Genomic DNA, 23,454 nt, shown 5'->3' with positions numbered 1-23,454 from the left:
GCAAGAGCAGCCAGATGACAATCGCTCAACTTAATAAAAAATGCCATTGCGTACAACCCTGAATAAGGCCCTATGTACTTTATACAGGATGCTGCACAATATTCACCTTTCCTGATGAGCCAATATCGTGCTTCAAATGCAGTGTAAATGCAAGTGGGTGACAAAGTGCATTGAGGGGGTGATTCAGGTTGGTTTGCAAAAGCAAACTCCTTCTTTATTGGACAAAACCATGCTGCACTGCAGGTGGGGCAGATGCAACATGTGCAGAGAGAGTTACATTTAGGTGAGTTATTTTGTTTCTGTGCAGGGTAAATACTATCTGGTTTATTCTTACACTGCAATTTAGATATCAGTTTTAACACACCCCACCCAAATCTAACTCTCTCTGCACATGTTACATCTGCCCCACCTGCAGTACACATGGTTTTGTCCATTAAAGAAGAAGTTTGCTTTTGTACACCAACCAGAATCACCCCCTTAACGTCAATGACATTTGTTGTTCAGATAAGGACACAAACTGTGTAGTGTGTATAAAGGAAATCAATGTCCATGGGATTGTTAATCTGTCATAGAATACAAATAAAAATATGGCAAATTTGCAGACACATGGATGCCTTATATAAACACTCTAGCGGCCCAATCCACCAAAGATGCATTAAGGAATAGTTTTCACTCGACGTCTTGGTACGACTTAGAAACTATAGCAAATGGCGTACCTCCTTTTTGGGATCTGACACACCTCCATTAAATTCTACTGATGTTTAAGATTTAGACTAATTAACACACATGTAATGGTTTATAACAACAATAATGATTGGATGTCCTGTAACCACATAATACGTTCCTCTAATATGTGCTGACAAAACTGTAATGTTTCTACTGTTTGCTATTTGTTATGCGTTGCAACTAATAAAATTGTTTGAAAAAAAATATATATATATATATATATATATATAATGTGGCCCATTCCTCTGATCTTTCTAGCATTAATGTAGCTTTGGTATTTTGCCACCAACCGTTACAGTTTACCCTTTGGATTTCAAAAATGTAAATGGTAATATTTTAAAAGAGAGATCTTGATTATTATTGTAGATTTTGTTTTTATTTTTGTAAAACGCATTGTGCTGCTGGCATTTGTATGAAATGTTCTATAGAAATAAATACTGATTAATTATACAAATTCTAACATAGAACAGATCAGTCAGCTGTAACTATTCTGGGTATACTGTAACTCTTTGAAATACATTTTATTTGCTATGCAGTATTTCAGAATACCTCTGAATAAAATAATAATTCTATTAAGTCTTTTCATATTAGCAAGTCAGATGTTCTTTAAATATGTTGAGGACACCTGCACGGTGAGTTTTAGGTACATGTAGTTTATTCTGTCATTTTAATATCTTTTTTTACATAATACTGCATCATATTTTACAGAATTGAACCAAGGAAATCTCAGGAATCTTAAGGTGCCCATACACGCTGAGATAATTGCATGTGTTTTGGACTACATTGCATTGCATGCTATCTGCATGCAATTTACGTGCGATCCGAAGCAACTTCAAAAACTATGTGCAGCACATACTTACTGAACTGTGCGATGGGATGTCCGCGGAAGCGCGCGTCGTATCGTATGCGGTAATCGCACCATGTATGGGCTCCTTTACACACACTGGAGGCCACCTGAAACTAGTGACATCACTGACACAGAGGACCTCATTTAGTATTGGATGGATGTCCATTTGTGATGCAGAACTAGACGTAGTTCAATATTGCTCCAGAATAAGCTTTGAGGCAGGCCCTTACATCTAGAGCAGAGAAAGGGGCTGTTCACTAGTGCAGCACAGTAAGGTCGGATGTGTATTTGGAGGTGTAGCATGTCTCCACAAGATGTAAGCTAATGATTTGGACACATCCACAACTAGATAAGAAATGCATCTACTGCAGGTACCCAAGGCCAGGAGTAAAGATACTTGATTAGGACACCAGTAGCACAGTAGTATGTTGGCTGTTTGTAGATTGACCTAAGGATGTCCATCGTTGCCATTGCCATCAATGGCAATTCTGCAACTGGCCATCGATAGTACTAAACTATGCAATGGCTGATCATAGATATTTTTACATATCAATGGTCATCCATTGTGTTTGATTGATTGGCCTGTGGGCCAATCAAAAAACTGGGGCAGGGCTTCGCGGGTGTTGGGGGCAAAGCTATGCTCCATGTCCTGGCACTCGATGTGGGGAAACCATTTGGTTCTCTCCCATCGATGGCAAAAGTATACGATATCAGGCAGGAACCATCAATGATTTTGAATCATCGATGGTCGATGGCCATCCCTAGATTGACCTGTGCAGCCTATAGTTTAATTGTTTAACATTTTGGCTATATTAAGTCAAGTTGTTGGCGGGTATCTTAGGTTTATTGTTTGTCATCTTTATTTGGTCAAATGCATGAAGGGCTTTCACATGTGTCACTAACACTGTCAAGATAGCATTCACTCTTGTTTATGACATTTAATTACATTTTATTGTGTACAGAGGCAGACACAACTTGCAATTACAGTAAATCCTGTCAACCAGGAACATGGCGCATCTGCTGGAACTAAGTGTACACATATGTATGCCATAGATTAACTGCTATGTATTTGGTGGGACATGATTTAAGATACAACTGGCTCATCATATAGATGTCAGTGTACATTCAATGCATCAAACTTTCTTACACCTGAGAGTTCTCACTAGTTTAATGAAAGACAGCAAAGACACTGCGTGTAGGCATCAAATACATGATATGAAAACTGGGGGAGCTGTAATATCTTTATGTGACGTACTGTAGATCGTATTTCAGCAACAGGAGGTCCTGACACTCACAGCCACCAGTGTAATATTTGCTATTACTAAGGCCTTGGGTAGGTTGGGCACAGCATTGAGCGATGGCACATAGTAACACAGAAGCAAACTGCTGTGAGTTCTCATCTCCACAACAGGAAAAGGACATTACATCATTAAGGAAATGAAACAACGGGATGTCACATATCACACTTCAGCCTCCCTCACATATGGCAGGTTTTACATTTCATAACATAGATAGACCTTAACATGCTTCAGTTACCTACACAGAGTGTAGCCTATTCATTCACATGTAGAGGTCAATGAGACAATGCGCTCTCACTGAATATATAGGTTCTTTTATGTGTATTGGCCTAGCCTAAACCTTGCTGTCCAGGACACCTTCTTGGAGCAGCAGTCACCTAGATGGCATACCCTGCCTAAGGTACATGCCACCGCTCTGCTCTCACTCGATGCCTCTGTTTCTACACCTAAGCTTGCGAGTTGTGGAGTGATGAAAGGGCATACTGTGAAAAGATGTCATGTTGCATCATAGTCCAACCACCCAGCAGTTAAAAAACAAACCATTTTATTACATTACAATTTTTTCGGTTCTCTCCTAAAAAAACCTGCTCAGTTTAGTCTAATATATGGCTTAAATGAATCATGACACTGAGGAGTCATTAGGTCTTTATTACATATGGCACTTTTGCATTTGAAATAGTATATGGGACAATACCCATACGAGACCTTGACAGCTCTGAGCCAGTACAAGAATCTGATAGTAGGAGCTGCCATCGGTCTGTACAAGCCGGTGCTACTCCATTACTAATACCTTCCTGCTCTGCTGCCACCTCCATTTATGTGGAAATCTAAATGCATCTGCTATGTATGTGCACAGCATCACCAAGTAGGACTGTACACTGTTTGTACATGACCACAACTGTATGCAGGATACAAGCACACTTTATGCACTTGTAGCTGTAATGTGCATATGAAGAGCTGTGTTTGCAGTAAGACATTCCTAATTAAGATTGGATCGGATATTGCCCATATTAGTAGCATTAGCTACAAATGAGCATAGTCCTGGTGAGGAAATGCTACACACATAAGCCTTATCATTGTGTAATTCATGGATCGAAATTTTCTGGGTTAATTTTCTTCTTTACACCCAAGAGACCTTAATGTTGTTGCTTCTCGGGAAAAAGGATGAAGGTTAGTCCATACATTTTATATATATATATTTATATCATTTTGTCCTCTTGCCAAACCAAAAATGTGGTGATTCCAAACATCATCATTCAAAATGTATCAAAGTAAGAAAGCTGGGAAATAACGGAGAGGGAGAAAAGGTGAGAAAACATGAGAGTGAGCGGCGGAGGAGGAGAAGGAAAGAGAAAATATGACATGTGCTTCTAATTCAGCAGAACCACTTTGTCCCATTGCTACAAATGATGAAAGTCTTGCAAACTACCAATGTTAGCTTTTGTTTCAGACTACTGAATCTTCATTTCAGCAGTTAAAGCAGCCTATGGATTGTTCTCTGGATGGATGTAGATGGAGGAGGCTAATAGTATTTTGGAGAGAAAAAAAAATTACTAGTCTTTATCCCCAGTCCCTTAGACATAACCAACCCCAAGGAAGAGGTCCCCAGTAGACTCCTCTAACAATGTATGGCATATATTGGGGACATTCTCTTTGGAGTCCATGCATTGGCTCCATCCCCTACTGTAAAACATAATCAGGTTTGCTTGCTAGGGAAAAGGGCATGTAATTCTTGAAGTGCATTCTGGGTCGGTGGAATCGGTGGAGACAGTTCTGTCTCAGGCGGTGCCATTGGAAAGTTCATGCAGTTGGTTTTCCAGGTTTGAGATGCGTTTCTCCTGAGATTCAACAGTGGCTCGTAAACATTTGATTTCTTCAAGAAGGTCGTCTAGAGAGACTCGCTAGTGAAGAAAAATACAAAGACAATAAGGGTCCATTTGGGGAGTATATGTATAAAACTTTGTATTTATTATCCCTATATTTCTTACACTGGCTCATAACTGTAAAAACTGAATCATTTATTTATAGATTGTGTGGGGTTATAACTCTGCAATAGAAATGGTGGTTACAGTAACATAAGTATTGCAGGTGTGAAAAATATACATTTTAAACCCATAATACACACACACAAGGAATACATCACTGGGAACACCCTCACTGATGTCACTAATGGGTTTGGTTAAGATACTTAACGCTGAGCCAATGATACTGGGCCTACAGGTATTCATCTCAAAATACAGTATCTTCCAACCTGACCTCTTCCCTCCTCACAAGATCTATGTCTCTCCTCCACACTCATTACTCACTCTCATTCCTGATTGTAGGACATTCTACGGGCTTCTCCCACAAACAATAAGACTCTCCTCCAGTCTCCAAACCTACAAGCGTTCCCTGAAAACTCACTTCTTCAAGCAAGCTTATCTAATTCCAGAACTAGCCACATAACCTTCATATACTGTTCCTATCCAATCACATCCCCACTGTACAGGCCACACAGATATCCTCTCTTTCTTTTTCACATTTTCCATCCTCCTGACCCCTGGCCAAACTTCTGGGTCACTGTGTCATACAGCACACCAGGAACCTTTGCATTCTGGAGTACTTTATATAATAAAGAATATCTATCCTTTTGTCTCAATGCCTATTTCCCTATAGATTGTAAGCTTGCGAGCAGTGCCTTCATTCCTGTGACTGTCTGTAAATACCCTGTTTGATTTATCACTGTCTCCTATTGTAAAACACAATGGAATCTGTTGTGTTATATAATAAACTGTTAATAAATAAATGTGCCCTTGCTGTTGTTGGCACCGGTCAGCATGCCAGGCCCTGTGTATCTTTTTTGCTAAAATTATCCAACTTATTCACACATAGGGCGGGATGTACAAAAAGGGAAAATGCGGTAAAACAGGGGTTTTACCGCATGGGTGGCGATACCCTATAGAAGCCTATGAGCTTCTATCGCCACCCGCTGCCCGCCGTCCGCGTGACCCCCCCTCCCGTCCTCCATCGATCTTCTCCTCCCCCAGCAGGTGTCACAGCCGGGAGGACATCCGGCTGCAGGGGGGAGGAGGAGACGCCAGGGACACTGACAGCCGCCGGGATGTGACAGAGACCCCCGCACACCACATTACAGGTATCGCGGCGGTCTCCGTCACCGCACCCCGATGCTAGCGGCATATGTTAGTACATATGCGGTAGCATCGCGGCGGCTGGGCGGCGATGTATATTAATACATCCCGCCCACAAAAAATGGCTTTATTTGACAACTACATTACTAGATTACACTGGCCAATGTAATTTGCAAAATTTGCACATCTGTGTGTAAATCTGAATCCATACACAAAGTGCAGCGGTTGCAGATGTTTCCGATGCCAAGTTCCACTGTGCTTCATCTGTAAGCAGCATTCAAGCAGAAAACACATCCGTGTAGCGTGTAAGCAAGGAATGCTGGACAGTCTCATTTAGGTAAAGTTATATGACAGGCACAGCCAGCGAAAGGAAACACCTGTACCGAGCTCAATCTTATGAGGGGCCCTAAGGTTCTGAGTGGTTGTAAGCATGGCTGCGACAAGGCAGTGCCTAGCAATGGTTTATAAAGGCACTGGCTGGCCACTCGCCCTTTGTAATATCAATGTGCAGGTGCTTTTGCTCAGCAGTAGTGCAGTGGATTTTACTACATTGCATAGCAAATATAAATTATAATTTTGTTGTAATAATAAAAAACACATTCCATATTCAGTGTAATGAAATATACACTTCTCAAGGGAGCAGGGTTGGGGGGGTCCCAGAGATATCAGTGTATTGGGCCCCAAGATTTCTGTTGGGTACTCACTGAGAATCCAGATTCTATGGAAGAGTAGCTTCTACGTGGCCCAGTTGGAGGTTTGTTGTCCAGAATGTTCTTCTTGGTGACTTTAAGTTCCCTGTTCTTGATTGGAACATAACCATCTCTTAATGATACCAATACAGGATCAGCATCCTGTCCTGAAAACCAGTCCTCCGCTTCCAGCGCGGGCTCAGGTCCAGGCGTGTCTGGGTACAAGTCATCCTGGAAGAGTTCTGACTGGAAGTAAAAATACAAACAGTGCTATATTGATTTCATGTTGTCTTTGTATGTGCTGATTACAGTAGGTATCGTCGACAACCAGAATGCTGCCAAGTTTTATATAGTGACACTGTCGTGTCCGCAAACGTGAATCATGATCATCATGTTAACAGTTATACTGCCAGCAGGTAAAAAGTTCTGTAAGTAGCCTATCAGACTTGCCAAGAAAGCAGTATCTATGTTCCAGTGCTCCAAGAATGCTTTGCCACGTTCTATATTCAAGTCAACCTGCTTATCACAGAGCTAACAAGGGCTACCATTGGTTGACTCTCTAATCCATAATCCCTGTATCTTCTAACAATGATAGTGATGACCCAATAAGAATACAATAGTGTATGTCATACTCACCTGCAGAACTGACCCTGGCCAATTTGACATGATTATAGCTGGCAGACAACTTCATTACCCAGTATTGTGTTCCTACTGCTGGTGTCCCTCTGGGGCAATGATGCCCATAGGTGCCGATTCTGTGGGTGCTTAAGAGCCCGAGCACCCACAGAAATTGATGAGCACCCACCTGCTCAGCAGAGGCACACTCGCCCGTGTCCCACTGCACTCCCCCTCCCTCGTCGCTGGCACAGGTAATGTGTGGGCATTTATGTACCTGCACTGTGGGGGCATTTATGTATTTGGCACTGTGGGGGGGATTTTTGTACCTGCACTGTGGGGGCATTTATGTATTTGGCACTGTTGCCATAATTTGCATATTGGAGACAACTGTGCTGCGTAATATAAATCAGTATTATTTTGTGGCCACGCCCCTTTCCCATGAAGCCACTCCCCTATATTTTTGGCTTGAGCACAGACCAGCAAAAACTTAAATCGGCATCAATGATGATGCCCCCTAGACATTTGTCTACAGTACATGTCCAAGGCCAGATCTGATCCCTAGTGTTTGATCAGACTCAGTTAACTATTTTTTTAACTATTTTAACCCCTTCCCGACGCAGCATGTTTTTGCCTTCCTGACAGAGGCCTTTTTTTCAAATCTGACATGTATCACTTAAGTGGGGATAACTTTTTTTGCTTTTACTTATCCCAGTGATTTTGAGATTGTTTTCCCGTGACACATTGTACTTTAAATTAGTGGTAAATTTGGGTCGATACAATTTTTTTTTTGTGTGAAAAATACCAAAATGTCGTAAAAAAATGGAACATTTTGCTATTTGCAAAATGTTACATTTTCTGCTTGTAAGACAAATAATCATACCACTCAAAATAGTTAATTAACAAAGACCATATCTATACTTTATTAAAAAATCATTATTTTAACCTCATTTATTTTTTTTGGACACTAGGGGGCAGCAGCGTCTAATTTTTACCAATCGCACATTTCAACGCTGATTTTGGCTGTTCATGTTTGAACAGCCAATCACAGCGATCGCCCATAACGGGGGGCATAGCTGCCCCCCCTGGGCAATGAGGGAGGATGTCTGCTGTCAGGGACAGCAGACATCATCCCTCTGTCACCGCGTCTCTGGACGCGGTGACCGTTTAAAGTCATGACGTATATATACGTCATGTGTCGGGAAGTACATCCCGGCCATGACGTATATACAGTATACGTCAAATGTCGGGAAGGGGTTAAATATCAAAAAGGTCAGGATGAATTGTGACATAATGCAGTTTAAGAGCCTTCTGGCAATGGGGATAATAAAACTATTCATCAGTATTACAGAAGGCCAGTCTGACACTGTATATTCATAATGAATACTATGTACGACAATGCTATGGTTGTCATCTATCGTTCCAGCTAGCATTAAGGCAGGATAGGGTGCAATGGTGCAGTATGGCACCGATGCACGCGAGAAATATGTAAGTGCAACCGAAAAAGGTGGATGGCATTCGGGAAGGAGGGCACAGCCCTGTCTTCGCCACTCAATGGGGCAAGCCCAGTAATTATGGACAAGCCGTCCCCACTATGTGACTAGATGCCAAGCATATGCATGCGCACAGTGGTGATCAGCAACCACAAGTGTTCCAACCCATGGCATACTGTGGCCCGTGGGTGGGGAAGGCACAGGAGAGGCTGTTTCTGCAGTTCACATTTTGCGCTCTTTAAATAAGGCTAGCATGAACACTAGTCAACATGCAGGATATGAAAATGAAATACCATGGGCCAAATGTAATAGGGTGGGAGTTTCAGAAAGTGAGAGATTTTGGAAGAGTTTTCCCATGTTTTTTAAAGCAGCAATCAATTACATGGCAAAATCAACCTGGTTTGCAGTGTAATTGATTGCTGCTTTAAAAAACATGGGAAAACTCTCCCAAAATCTCTCACTTTCTGAAACTCTCACCCTATTACATTTGGCCCCATAAGGTGCTTAGAAACTAGCCAAACACACCATAATGTATATCACTTAGATACCAGGCATATGTGGAATTAAATGTACCACAAAGTCGCATAATTTAGTGATTTCTGCTTTTGGAAGTGCATTTGAGATGGCTCTTGTAGATGTAGTGCTACATTTCATAAAGAAAAGCCCATAGTCATGAACACCCCCCACACACACACACACACACGCGTGTGGAATCGGTGGTGATTAAACATAAAGCGTCTCTGAATGTGTATTCGTACGCTGTCCATCTGGAGGAGCTTATGACATTTCCATTATATGGGGTTCAATTTAGTAATAGTACAACGGTTTGCCACAAGTTAAAAAAATATTATATTACAAGGCCTATGATTTTGGTATGTGGAAAAGGGCAGCTCTAAAATACTGTTTATAGTCTGCAACCGGCTCATGATTTACTAATAGAAATATAAAAGTAATCTAAACATGGATAAATCAATCAATATTATATTAAACTATTAATTTGCTTTCATTACACCAATTAAATAATACATTAAAAATATAGGAGTATCATTTATTAACAGAAATGGGAAATGCATATGACATATGGGGATAAATTTACTAGACACTCTAAAAATGAAAAAAAATAAAAAAAAATTGATGTTGCCTGTACCAACCAATCACATTTTGTCTCTTATTTCTCTATTGTATCCTAGTAAATTATATAATCGGATTGGTTGCTCTGGGCAATATCCTCTCCTTTAAATTTTTAGCAGCTTTAGTAAATTTACCCCATGATATATATGGGATAATTTATCATACTGTATAGATACAGGAACTTCGTTCGACATGTCAGATAACAAATAACTTCTTGATATCTGTGAGGAGATATAAGTAATATGATAATATGGGGAGAATTATGAAAGCCTGGAAAGAGATAACGTACCAATCAATCACCTCCTATCATTTTTCAAATACAGGGGCAGATGTATTAAGCCTTAACAAGAGATACATGCAAGGGTGATAAAGAGAGATAAACGTCCAGCCAATCAGCTCCTTACTTACTTTTTTCAAACACAGGCCCTTATTCAGATCTGATCGCAGTACAAATTTGTTCTCAAAGTGGGCAAAACATGTGCACTGCAGGTGGGGCAGATGTAACATGTGCAGAAAGAGTTAAATTTGGATGGGGTGTGTTGAACTTGAAACTGAAATCTAAATTGCAGTGTAAACATAATGCAGCCAGTAGTTACCCTGCACAGAAACAAAATAATTCACACAAATCTAACTCTCTCTATACATGTTACTTTGCTCCACCTGCAGTGCACATGGTTTTGGCCAAATTTGAGAACAAATTTTTACTGTAACATGGCAGTTAGGAGGTGATTGGCTGGACGTTTATCTCTTTATCACCCTTGCATTTATCTCTTGTTAAGGCTTAATACATCTGCCCCATAGTTAGATTAGCTAATTGGTTGGTACTCAATTGCTCTCTGTTTTATCTCTACAAGCTTTGACAAATCTCCCTCTAACTGAGCAGGGATGCATGAATAATTGAGATTAGGCATTAATACAAGGAAAGCTGTAAAAGTCCATTCTTCACCTTTCTTGGTACTGTCATGACAATGGGCTCACATTTCCGTTCATGTAGCTTGAAAAACCTGTAACAATTAATTGATTAGGTTACATCATACAATGTCGTATATCACACTCTACCACTCGTATCTTGTAGACGGAAGAAGACTTTCAGCTAAGGTCAGATCTGGAATGACTAATGCTAGGTAAGGTTCACACCTGAATGATATCACTCCCGATCTGAATAACTTTACAATGTTCAGTGATTAATATATCCTGAGAAGAACGGATCTGGAGCTTAGACATTAGAGAAATAACATTTCAATACGAACAATCTCCTGTCCTAAAACTTATCACAAATGTGATGTTTTTAGACTATGAGCAGAAATGTCGGCCTTCCAGTATGTCGACCCAACGGTGTCGATCTAATGACTGTCGACCATCTTATGGTCGACCCATTGACCATATCCTGTATTAAAAATCCCTTTAAGATGTCCTCTACAATCAGATTAAATATACTTTATTTAAATAACATCTAAATGACACTAAAAACTACCTCTCTATCTATCCTCACTCGTATAGCCATCAGCTTGTCTGCCATCTCCTGTGACTCTGATAATGGCCCTTATTCAGATCTGATCGCAGTATAAATTTGTTCCCAAAATGGGCAAAACCATGTGCACTGCAAGTGGGGCAGATGTAACCTGTGCAAAGAGAGTTACATTTGGGTGGGGTGTTTTGAAACTAAAATCTAAATTGCAGTGTAAAAATAATGCAGCCAGTATTTACCCTGCACAGAAACAAAATAACTCACACAAATCTAACTCACATGTTAAATCTGCCCCACCTGGAGGGCACATGGTTTTGCCCATTTTGAGAACGAATTTGTACTGCGATCAGATCTGAATAAGGGCCCATGTGTATAGAGAAACTCAAATACAGTATCTTGTCCAGTCAAATATCCGTCTGGACAAATTTGACTCTTTTGAAGAAAAAACTGCTCCAAAATAATAATGGGTTAAGGAACGTAATTCGCATAGTTACTGGTGTGCAGAAAGTTGGTGTAGTGCAGATGCCTGGATTGGTGATTACGGGTCCAGGAATCACCAAAAGTTTAAAAGCATTCATGAATGTGACACTAAAATAAAATTTAAAAAACACATATGGGGCCCAAATGTAATAGGGTGAGAGTTTCAGAAAGTGAGAGATTTTGGGAGAGTTTTCCCATGTTTTTTAAAGCAGCAATCAATTACATGGCAAAATCAACCAGGTTTTGCAGTGTAATACCCCTTTTACACCGCCGAAAAATCCGGGTCAGCGGCGGGTCAGACCCGGATCCGCGGCGGTGTAAATGGGGGGTATCCGTTTCCATTTACACGGGTCCTCTACCCAGGTCCTGACCTGGGTAGAACACGGATAGGACCCGTGTAAATGTCGGTGTAAATGGTCCCGCTGCGGGTGCAGGCACCCACCCGCAGCGGATCCACAGCGTGCAGCGCTGGGGAAGATGTTCCCAGCTGCTGCGGGAGGAGGGGGGTCCCTGCGGCTGCTGAGGAGAGGGGGGTACCTGTCAGCCTGCTGTGCTGGGGGTACGGGGGTGCTAGGGGTGCTGGGGGTACCTGTCCTGCCTGCGGTCGGATCTCAGCGGAGAAGATGATGTGCGCCGCTGCTGTATCACCCCCCCCCCCGCATCCGGCAGCCGGTCCCTGCGGCGTATGGAGTGTCAGTATCGGCGGTCCCTCCAGCGCATAGGAACTAGTACTAGTTCCCATGCGCCAGAGGGACCCCCGCCACTGACACTCCATACGCCGCACGCCGCAGGGACCGTCTGCCGGGGAGGGGGGGGGGTGGTACAGCAACGGCGCACATCATCTTCTCCGCTGAGATCCGACCGCAGACAGGACAGGTACCTTCAGCACCCCTTGCACCCCCCAGCACCCCGGTACCCCCAGGTACACCAAGCACAGCAGGCAGGACAGGTACCCTCCGGCACCCCCAGCACCTTAAAAAAAAAAAAAAAAAAAACACTTAACCTGGGTCAGCCCTGATATATATATATATATATTATATTTCTATATATTATATATTTCTATATATATATATATATATATTTCTATATATATATATATATATATTTTTCTATAAATATATATATAAAATATTATTTAAGGCAGGGCTGACCCAGGTTCAGTGTAAATGGTGCAGACCCAGGTCCGACCCAGGTCAAAGTGCTGTGTAAATGGGGTATAAAGCAGGGTCAGACCCTGGATACTCCAGCATTCAAAGACCAGGGTCCGACCAGGGTTTTTGGTGTAAAAGGGGTATCATTGATTGCTGCTTTAAAAAAAAAAAGGGGAAAACTCTCCCAAAATCTCTCACTTTCTGAAACTCTCACCATATTACATTTGGCCCAAGGTTCTTAGATAGAATACCATTACACAGTGACAATGTCATGATATACTCTTTCTTTTAACAACTTGTTTTAATGAACTGTGTATTTACAACTGTACATGATATGTGTTTGCAATACTGATTTGTAATGCTTAAAAACTGATTTAAAAAAAAAAAACCACATACTGTATGACCACCAGGTGGCATTACTTACTATTTAAACCAGTGTTTCCCAAACTCCGTCCTTAGGAAGCCTTAAAGGTGCACATTGGCCGATATATTGTCCGTTGAATTGAATGGCCGATATATCAATGCACCATCGGCCAGTGTGTACAAGCAGTATATCTGTAAATGGCATCGTTAACAGATATATTGCGGTGGCTGTGCACCACATATAGAACGGCACGGTGTCCCTGGAGCCGCCGGTAATTGAATGCTCGGTGGGCGGAAGCATGCAAATTTGATGTCAGTCCCGAAGGATCTTGCCGAGTGTATGGAGAACACGCTGGCCGATCCATCTGTAGATATATCTGCAGATTGGCTGATTTGCAGATGTATCGATTAATGTGACCATACACGGTGAGATGTTCAGGTGCAATACGCTCTCCCGCGCACATCAAATTGCACAGCACAGAAATTCTGTGCAGCCCGTGCTTCTTGTACTAGATCGCATCATATACAAAAAGCACGCTGCTGTGCATACGCTGTGCTATGCTTTTTGTACTAGATACAATGCAATCTAGTACAAAATGTTAATCGCTCGATTCAGACCTGTATGTAGGGCAGTGACTTCGCAGCCCTGACGATTATTGGACAATTGCGCATGCACACAGCTTACCATGCACGATCAGCCAATAATTGTCAGGGCTGCAAATGGATCTAACTAGATTGACACCCTGCAACCGTTTGTGGGCGAAAACACAACGTTTTCTGGGAGTATACCCTGTACTTGTGCTATACTGTCTTGAACTATAAGTAATCATTTTCTTGTTTTGTTTACTTGTTTATGAATTCTGTAACTGGGTGCTGCGGATCCCTTGTGGCGCTACATAAATAAAAGATAATAATAACAATGATACATGCTGCTAGTCTGTGACCATCATAGCTTACCTGGCTATTTCACATTTACTGACATCCAAGCCTCTCTTGGGCATGAAACCCATTCCTCTCTGTGGTTCCTTGCTGCTGAAGGTGCTCAAGTAATGGACATAGGGTGGTTCTGATGTTATCTCAAAGTAACGTATACTGCTGTCGCCCTAAAACAAAATGGTGGTAATAATGCCTGTGTTTCATTTCATACTATAATAATACATCTCTATAACTAGTTTACATTTTCTCGCATATCACCTACTTGTGTTTTTAATTTTATGTTCAACATTTTTTATTCAGTAAAGAAGAATGCTGGACCCAGGCACCCATTCATATAAGGTTGTTTCCTTTTTATAAGCAAAGGTTGAGAGTGCGGAAAGGGGGTTGGGTACTTGCGTATTATCACGGCGCCCCCAATATTGATCGCGCAATGTTTTAATCGCATCGCATGACATATACCCGATTGTATGCGATGCGATTTTAGCCCCCTATGCGATGAAAAATTGTATAAGCACCCTAATGGGTGCTTACAATGTTAAATGCACCCCCACGCCACCCCCCAGTATAAACGCGAACCCGAAGCGTGGCGAGTGCAGCGGTACGCGTCCTACGACCTTTTCATACCACCACTATCCACGTTGGCGTGGAGATGATTTTATAAAGTGTGGCGAGCGCAGCGAGCCAGAAGAGTGGCGAGCGCAGCGAGCCCCGCGAGGGGACGCATATACCAGTGAAGTTATGCGCGTCCCCTAGCGGGGCATGCTGCGCTCGCCACGCTTCGGGCTCGGTGGCTTTATAAAATCAACTCCACGCCGATGGGGATACTTGGGGTATGAAAAGGTCGTAGGATGGGTTCACGTTTATAGTGGGGGGTGGCGTAGGGATGCATTTAACATTGTAAGCACCCATTATACAAGTTATAATCGCATCCCATCGCATTGTATGGCATTGTATGCCATATACAATGCCATATAATTTTTAAATTGTATGACATTGTAGAACATCGTGCGATATCGCATCGCATACCTTATGGTATGCGATGCGATGGGCGCCGTGATAATACACAAGTACCGGGGGTTGCAATTGCAGCAGTTTCCCAAAACTGTGGTGGGTTGCTTCTGTTTTAGGGGAGTACCAAGGCCAGGATCTTTATTGGAAAAGATGGAGATTTTACTTGCATGACCTCTTGGTTCACTCAGCTGGCCAATGGTAATCCAATGCTCAGTACTAAAGTTAAGTACACACTACACTATGGACCTTATTCTGGTTGACATGCAGTACTGTGAAGTTCCCAGTGCTGCGTGTCTATTTTTGGCCCGTCTGCCTCTTGCATTGCCGCCAGCCCCCCTTCGCAGGGTGAACTCGCCCACATGGCTGTGAATGGATGATTTTCAATTACATCCATTCGCAGCTTATGGGGTGACACCCACATCATTCGATGGTCCGCGACACTCTCAGGTGTCTTATTTTTGTGTGTCCTGTGCGAGGACAGTGCGGACAGCTGACGCCCGGTGAGGTCAGCTGCCCACCATCAGCACCTGCGTCATTGGGGCATTAGCATGAGATCGCCAAGCAATTTCATAGGAATGCCCATGAAACCTGTCCCGCCGCCCCATGCACCCCGCCCGCACTCTGTCCGCCATGGCCACTCAAACACAGCGCATGCACATGCACAGATTAAAACCCTGTGCTAATTCGCAATGGGAGCGCATCAACTAGAATCACCCCTCTATGTGTGTACCCAGAGATATTGGCAACGGCAGGGACCCTGCAGGAACCCGGCAACGACAAGTGCATACACACTGGCCAATGCCAGCAGTGACGCGTGATGGCAGGTTTATGGAGCAGGGGCTGCCCTCATTAACAATGTCCTCCCTTGTCATGCAGGATAAGGGAGGACATTGTTAACCCGCTGCTGGTGGTTGGCAGGTGGTCTCTGGGAGATCATGCACCAATGAGTTCTGTTGCAGTCAACACTCAAATAAAAATGCGTCAATATGAGTTAATAAAAAGGGTACTTGTTTCCTAGCACGGCGCCCGTCGGGGTACATCGCATGCCTTAAGTTAAGGGACTTAAGGCATGCGATGGACGCGATGGACCCGATTTTCTGTCTTTAACTAGCTCAATTGCTGGTAAATGTGAAAATCGCGTTGATCGCGTCCATCGCGGCCCCTAATAAGGGGCCGCGATGCGACCGACGCGATCAACGCGATTTTCCCATAGGGAACAATGTTAAATAAATTTTACAGTGAAAATCGGGTTGATCGCGTCGATTGCGGGCCATTATAATGGCTCGCGATGCGATCAACCCGATTTTACATGGGTGACAATGCGAAATGGGCCAATATGGCCCATTTCACATTGAATATGTGTAAAAGTATGGTTAATGCCCCCCCCCCCCCCCCAATTTTAATGCCACCCCGGTATTGACGCCAAACCGAAGCGTGGCGAGCACAGCGAGCCCGTGAGGGGTGGTGGTACGCGTCCTCCGACCTTTTCATACCCCCACTATCCACGCCGCTGCGCTCGCCACGCTTCTGGCTCGGTGGCTCGCTGCGCTCACCACACTTTCTATTCTATATTCCACGCCGACGTGGATAGTGGGGGTATGAAAAAGTCGGAGGACGCGTACCGCTGCGCTCGCCACACTTCGGGTTGGCGTCAATACCGGGGTGGCGTTAACAATGGGGGGGCATTTGAAACATTAGGGGGGTTTTCTATGAAAATGGGGTGTTTTGGGGCATTTTACATTAAAATCAATGCAAAATCTGGTCTCAGGGACCATTTTACATTGATTCCAATGTAAAAATCGGGTCGATCGCATCGCATGCAATTTGGTTGGCATGCGATGCGATCGACGCGATTTTTCCGACCCGATGCTTACATTCAAAATCGGTGGCGCCGTGCTAGGAAACAAGTACCATAAAAAGTTCTAAATATCAGGGAAAATTGTGTTGGATAATAAAAGGCCCCTAATTATCAAAGCTCTATAAAAATGGTCTAATACTGTATTTCCAAAACAATGTCATAATGTAAGTTGCTGTACCTTGCCACAGAGATAGACTATGCTGGAATCAGGGTCATAGAATGGTAGCAGTACCCCGTTACTGGTGTCCATCTCTTGTAAGGCAATGGGCTCCTCAAAGTTACTCTACATACAACAGATAGGAGAGAAGTTCTGTCAGTACAGATCCTGTACACATATGAAAACCACTTCACAAATCTGCACACAGCACTTGGCCTGAAAACACACCAATGCTAATTTGCCAAGGTGTCTTTAGTGCTAATACTCTGCAAAATGTTGGTTATGAGATCCCACACAATAATTCATGCACTAGGTCACAATCAAGCCGAGGAATGTTTAATCACATTACAGTAGTTACTGACTATCCTAGTATACTCACAATAATCAATATGGACACAAAAATTGTGAAACATGTACAATCCAAAATATATGTAATTACAAAGAGTGCATAAATGTGGACAAGCTATTCTTTGTGAAATCAAATGTGACTACTCGTTTGCCTGGTGTACATATAGGTGTACCTCATGTTCTAAGCTACTGGGATTCACATTATATAATCAAGGAGAAAATGAAGTAGTCAGTCCTTCTACAGAGCTATAATGTAGCTGGTGATAGCGTCCCTACACAAATAAACACTTCTACTATTGACATTTCAGGATGTCTGTACCAGAAGAATATTGCGGACATTTTTTTATTATTTGAATGAGTGTGTTTTTTTAATTGTGGAGTATTTTTGTTTTATTTTAATTATTTATATATTTTTTACTATGTTCTTTATTTAGCTAACTTTGTAAGTTCCTCAGTGTACAGTCTGGGCCAGATTCCTGAGACAGATCCAGGAATCTAACTTAAACCATACTGCTACAGGCCAGGTTAGGTGAGGCAACCCTGACTGTGTTACATGCATGACCTAGACGCAGCAGGATTCCCTGTTGCCAACCAAGATTTTGACTGGCCGAATAGAGGCACACCAAACATTTCATCTAACTACAACTAGAGGAGAAAAGGAAAGTGCGTCTGCCTTTAAACGACTGAAAAATGAGCAACGAGACACGGAGAATGCCAGAGTGGTGGTGTACATAACAGCCAGGAATTCTAACCACATTCTACTGCCATCCTGGCATGAAAGTTTGTCATCAGTCGAAAGGCACTGCCTGGATTAAGATCTTACTGTGCATTAATCAATTTATGGTCAATAGTAATATAGCGTCTTCATATAAATTTATAGTCCGGTTCGAACACGGTTTTATGTGTATGACTAAATATTCTCTGTACAGTACTGTGCAATATATATACGTTATATAAATAACTCAATAAATAAGTAATAAAAACATAATGGAAATGAGGCAGTTAGAGAGTGCACAACATGGTTAGCTGGTTCTATGGATTTTGTCCTTTCCTTAGACCTCTGGCCTTCACACCCCATTACACCCACATACACTTCCCCTCTACTATCTGAACGTGTAACATTTAAATTCTAGATGCAGCTACCTTGATGTGTAAATCTTTACTCTCCCTATAATGAGAGGCACGGCTGAGCAAGTTTCGTTACAGCATATACACTGCAGGGGAACCGTTTTTTGTTTTTATATATTAATTTTTTTCTTTTTTTTGTGATACTGTTCTGATTATTATTTTATTATTTGTGATGTAGCCTAACAAAGTAAAACAAGCGATCTTTGGAACAGTTCCTGTAACTACATCAGCTCTGGCACCATAAGGAGTTCTTTGATATATGAACGCTGAGATCATAAAGAAACTTGGATAATAATAAGCAAATAAAAGATTCCCTTTAATTTCAATGACATGATCTGCCTGAGTCACTGCATTCCAATTTACTTACAGCGTTACATGTCTGAAAGATATATTCAGAGATGACCTGTACTTTGTTGGGTGCCAACTGGGTAGTAGTAACTGATACTTTGGGATAGGTGGCCTTCCTTCTGCATTGTAGACATTACAGAAACTTAGGACCCATTATTAGCTGTAACAATATATTCAGAAAGAAACAGTAATGCCTTGCCGAGGATATAAAAACTACAAGCATTAACTAAAAGCTAGAAAAGCAGATTGGGTGAGGGAAGGATGGGGCAAGCGTACAGCAGAGTATGGCAAGTATTCTAAAGCCCTAAACACATTAGCCAATATGGTCTATGAACTATATGGGCAGTGTTTTCCCCTGAACTCTAGGGCAAACAGCATTCAGTGTACACACTGTACGATTTACACAGGGACTTATATGCAAATATAGGTAATAATGACTCTCTGACTAATTATTTTTGGATAAATGCATGCTGAACCCTCCAGCATAAGGGGCAATGGGCAGACGTATTAAGCCTTAACAAGAAATAAATGCAAGGGTGATAAGAGAGATAAATATCCAGCCAATCACCAGCTAACTGCCATGTTACAGGCTGTGTTTGAAAAAAGTCAGTAAGGAGCTGATTGGCTGGACGTTTATCTTTCTTTATCACCCATGCATTTATCTCTTGTTAAGGATTAATACATCTGCCCCAATGTATCAAGCACTCTCAAGAGTGTATAAGATACCCATGGCCATTAATCAGCTTCTAGTTAGCATTTATCAAGTACATGCTCTATAACAATAAAAAGAGGCTGATTATGGGCAACTTCCCCATTGGTCGCTCCTCCACGCTTTCTCTTTAGAAGTGTTGTTACATACATAAGTAATATGTGTTGCAGTTCTGTTATAAACTCCACTATCTGTATTACTTAGCTGACTTTTTTATTTGGGTCAACTGCAGAAAATGAAGATTCCCGCTGAATTTTCAAATGGAAAAACAACAGATGTTTGTCTTTACCTTCATTTGAATTCATTTCATTTTATTAATATATGCAAATTTTCTCTCTTCTATATATTGTATGACATGTATACTTACTGGTTAATGCAACTTTAGACTTGACTACTAACTTTTCCTAGTGTACAAACATACAATTATATTCTTGACCTAACAATAATTATGATAAAATGGTAACAGAATCTTTGTAATCCCGGTATTTTGTGACCGACAAAAGAAAAATAAGATAAGTAATTTAACTTGTTACACAAAAATGCTGATAAAACATCACACTATTTTAGTTAAGTAACTGAGTTAGTACTTCAATATTCGCCTCAATTACCATCATGTCTTTTTGTTATTGTGTTAACTTTGTTATCCCCAACATGCATTGCTGCATGACCTGAGATATCCGTGGACACCATGCTCGCACTGCATTCTGAAGCCAGGATTTGCATTGATATTATCTACTGTAAGCATAAGGACAGTTTTAGAATTTGGAATGTCTAGTACTCAGAAGCAGTATCTTATCTACTAAACATTCCTTCTAGCAACCTCCCTGGTTGCCTTCTAATATTTAATTGTGTTTATAGCGATAACTGTATGATAGCAAGGACTGAGTAATGCTCATATAATGATTACAGGGTCATGAAAAAAATGGAGGTAAAAAGAAATCTATTGTGGTTTAGGAGTATCTGGCTTTGGCATAGAGAGCGGCAAAACGAATCAGAATCCTAAAGCAGGTGTGGTATTATTTCTTGTAGTGATTGAAAGAGACACTTACAAGTGAAAATGAGAGACCTCTGTTTTTCATCCCCCATTGGAGTGCTGGATGTAAGGGTATTACTTAAAAATACCCTACAACGAAACAATATGCATGTCCTGGGCTTAAGCACAGATGGATCCCCACCACGTGGAACATAAAAGAGTAATATGCTGCTCGGTGCTCGAGAAAAGGGAATGATTTTTCTACATGAGGACATGAATCTCTCCAAGCAGAAGTATTCAAAATGAAACTGAGGGATGACACAGTCTCTTCGGTATCACAGCTCCCTCTGGGCCCTTACTTTATGCAAGTGTTACAACTAGAAGAAATAGGTATACTATTTGTCTTATGCTTTGGAAACAGTGACAATAGCAATAACATTTCCTGGACTTATCATGTCTGCCATTACCGGGTCCCATAAGCCCAGTTCTCTCTGACTCATCCGTGTAAAGCCCGTTGTAAAGATATTTCCATCTCTGGTAAAGATGGCTCGCATAGGTCTCATCCCCTCATGGGGGGCAAGTTTCTCCTGTGAAAGTGAAGGGGGGGAGGTAAAGTGGAAAACAAACTGGTCATAACATGTTTATAGACACAAAGGCTTAATGTCCTGGCACGAGGCTTAAGACAGTGTGTTACTGGCTCCAAGTTCTTGGCAGCTACAGTTACCAAGGTGACCCTGGATGGAGTGTTCCATAGACCTGTCATGGACCTATAAACTGCTGGTCACTCTGCCAAAACAAACTGTCCATTGTGTTGAGCGGGCATCAATCAAAAACAGATTAGGGCCTACAGCTAGCTTGTAATCCCTATTTTACCATGGAGCATGGGCATCTAACCTAAGGCTTCATAGCCAAAACATTTATCAAGGTGGTGTCAATGAGTCTTTATTTGCAAAAATGTATTGCGTACTACAAATGAATAAACTCATTATTAATGATATTAACACTAACATACTTAATTTTAGCTGCCATATAGGGGAAATACATTTGAAGACGCTGGTTACATAACTAAAATAAAGTCAAGAATTAATGTAAAAAAAATAAAAACCTGACCAATAGAGTGCAAATATGATTTTCATTCATAACTGGGGTGGCAATTATCACAATAGATGATGGTATTGTCTAATTTAGAGGGTACACACAGTAAGATGTCCCATATTTTTCTATGAGCAAAATCGAATCAAAATAGAATAGAAAATTGAATGGGCATCGAATGGTTTTTCTACATTCGATACAGATTTGATCTCTATGTGCGCTCCTGTGTAGTTTAAATGGAATAGAAAAAGTATAAAGCCTGCCTGTCTTGGCAGGCTGTATATACTACAGATCTGTATTACATAGTCAAAATCGAATGTGAACACTGTAACCAACCCAGATCCACATACAGACCCAGATCACATAGAAAGTGAAATCTCACCGTGTGTACGCACCATTAGACTAAGCAATGATTATGCATATACTGTACAGTGCTAAGTGTATTACTTTTTTTTTTATCAACCACACAAATACATTTAAGTTGTCAAATTAAGCGCACATAAACTCTCATTGCTTGTCTAGTGAAATACATCACCTTGGGATTTCAGTCAATGCACTAACAAAGCATAATTCTCATTGATTTTTTTAATCCTCCACATACTCCGTATAGTTTTCAGCTTTGAAATCACTGAAAACCGTGAAGGCAGTCTCATTTTTCCAGGTACTTTAAACTGGTTTTAACGATCAATAAAGCTGTCACATGCTGTCATGTTCATCAGAAATGATAAAGTGACAGTGACAAGTAAAGTGTGTGTTTGTGTTTTAATATAATAATTCATTTTCAGACAGGAGAATCATTATTTTACTTAAGATATGATTCCCTCAAGTTAAATTATTTTAGGAAAATGGTGTACACAGTATAACTTTTGTTATGAAAATGAAGACACGTCTTTGATGTTGTGGTATTAATTCCAATGTGTGCCAAATCTATAGCAATAAAATTGTTAACTTCATTGGCTTGACCAGCAATTTATGGGCATTAGACCCAATTGTAATCCAAATTGTCACCTTAGTACCCCTGCAGAACTCAGGAAGTCAGTATTATTATAATATTATAACATATAGATAGGTAAAGTAAATAAACATGCAGAACACCTTCTCATACCGGATCCCACAGCGCCAGCTGCCGTTCACTCATCTTGCTGAAACCGGTGGTGAATATTTTGCCATCGGACATAAAAATGGACTTGATTGGTCGAGCTCCTTCGTGTGCCCCACTTTTCTCCTAGTGTGTTTGGTTAGCAGGTTAGGTCACCCACAGCAAGTTGAAAACACAAACATGCATCAAGGTTAGTGTCACACAAGCGAGCACCGCACATCGATATTTATTCACACGAAGGTAAGTACCATTAGCTTGTTTTGTTGTTGTCCTCTACCTGGAGCTGCTATGACATGGTGTGTCCTAAGAATACTGTTATGAAAAGAGGGGACTACCGGACATGAATTAATAAGGAAGTACTGGATGTGAATGCTATAGATTTTTGCACTGTATTGGCAAGTGTAAA

At 41.5% G+C, this 23,454-nt stretch overlaps 1 protein-coding gene across 2 annotated transcripts in view; it reads right to left on the bottom strand.

Moving 5' to 3' along the window:
* Window positions 1-468: 468 nt before the first annotated feature.
* The window catches only part of CORO6 (coronin 6), a 97,244-nt gene continuing 74,258 nt past the window's right edge, over window positions 469-23,454 (bottom strand). The window contains exons 6-12 of one of the 2 annotated variants that reach the window (XM_083172310.1): window positions 23,055-23,174; window positions 21,325-21,444; window positions 17,373-17,477; window positions 14,347-14,492; window positions 10,874-10,931; window positions 6,704-6,934; window positions 469-4,772 (exon numbers count right to left, since the gene is read on the bottom strand). In XM_083172310.1, the coding sequence (XP_083028436.1) occupies window positions 4,650-4,772; window positions 6,704-6,934; window positions 10,874-10,931; window positions 14,347-14,492; window positions 17,373-17,477; window positions 21,325-21,444; window positions 23,055-23,174 (903 nt within the window). In that variant the 3' untranslated portion in view covers window positions 469-4,649. The remainder of the gene's footprint in view (window positions 4,773-6,703; window positions 6,935-10,873; window positions 10,932-14,346; window positions 14,493-17,372; window positions 17,478-21,324; window positions 21,445-23,054; window positions 23,175-23,454) is intronic. The other variant, XM_083172309.1, reaches the window with a different exon arrangement.

Source organism: Crinia signifera, chromosome 2, assembly GCF_055691185.1.
Source record: "Crinia signifera chromosome 2, ASM5569118v1, whole genome shotgun sequence".
Taxonomy (NCBI): Eukaryota; Metazoa; Chordata; class Amphibia; order Anura; family Myobatrachidae; genus Crinia; species Crinia signifera.
Note: the sequence above shows the minus strand (reverse complement) of the source record. Positions and strands in the feature narration are given on the sequence as shown.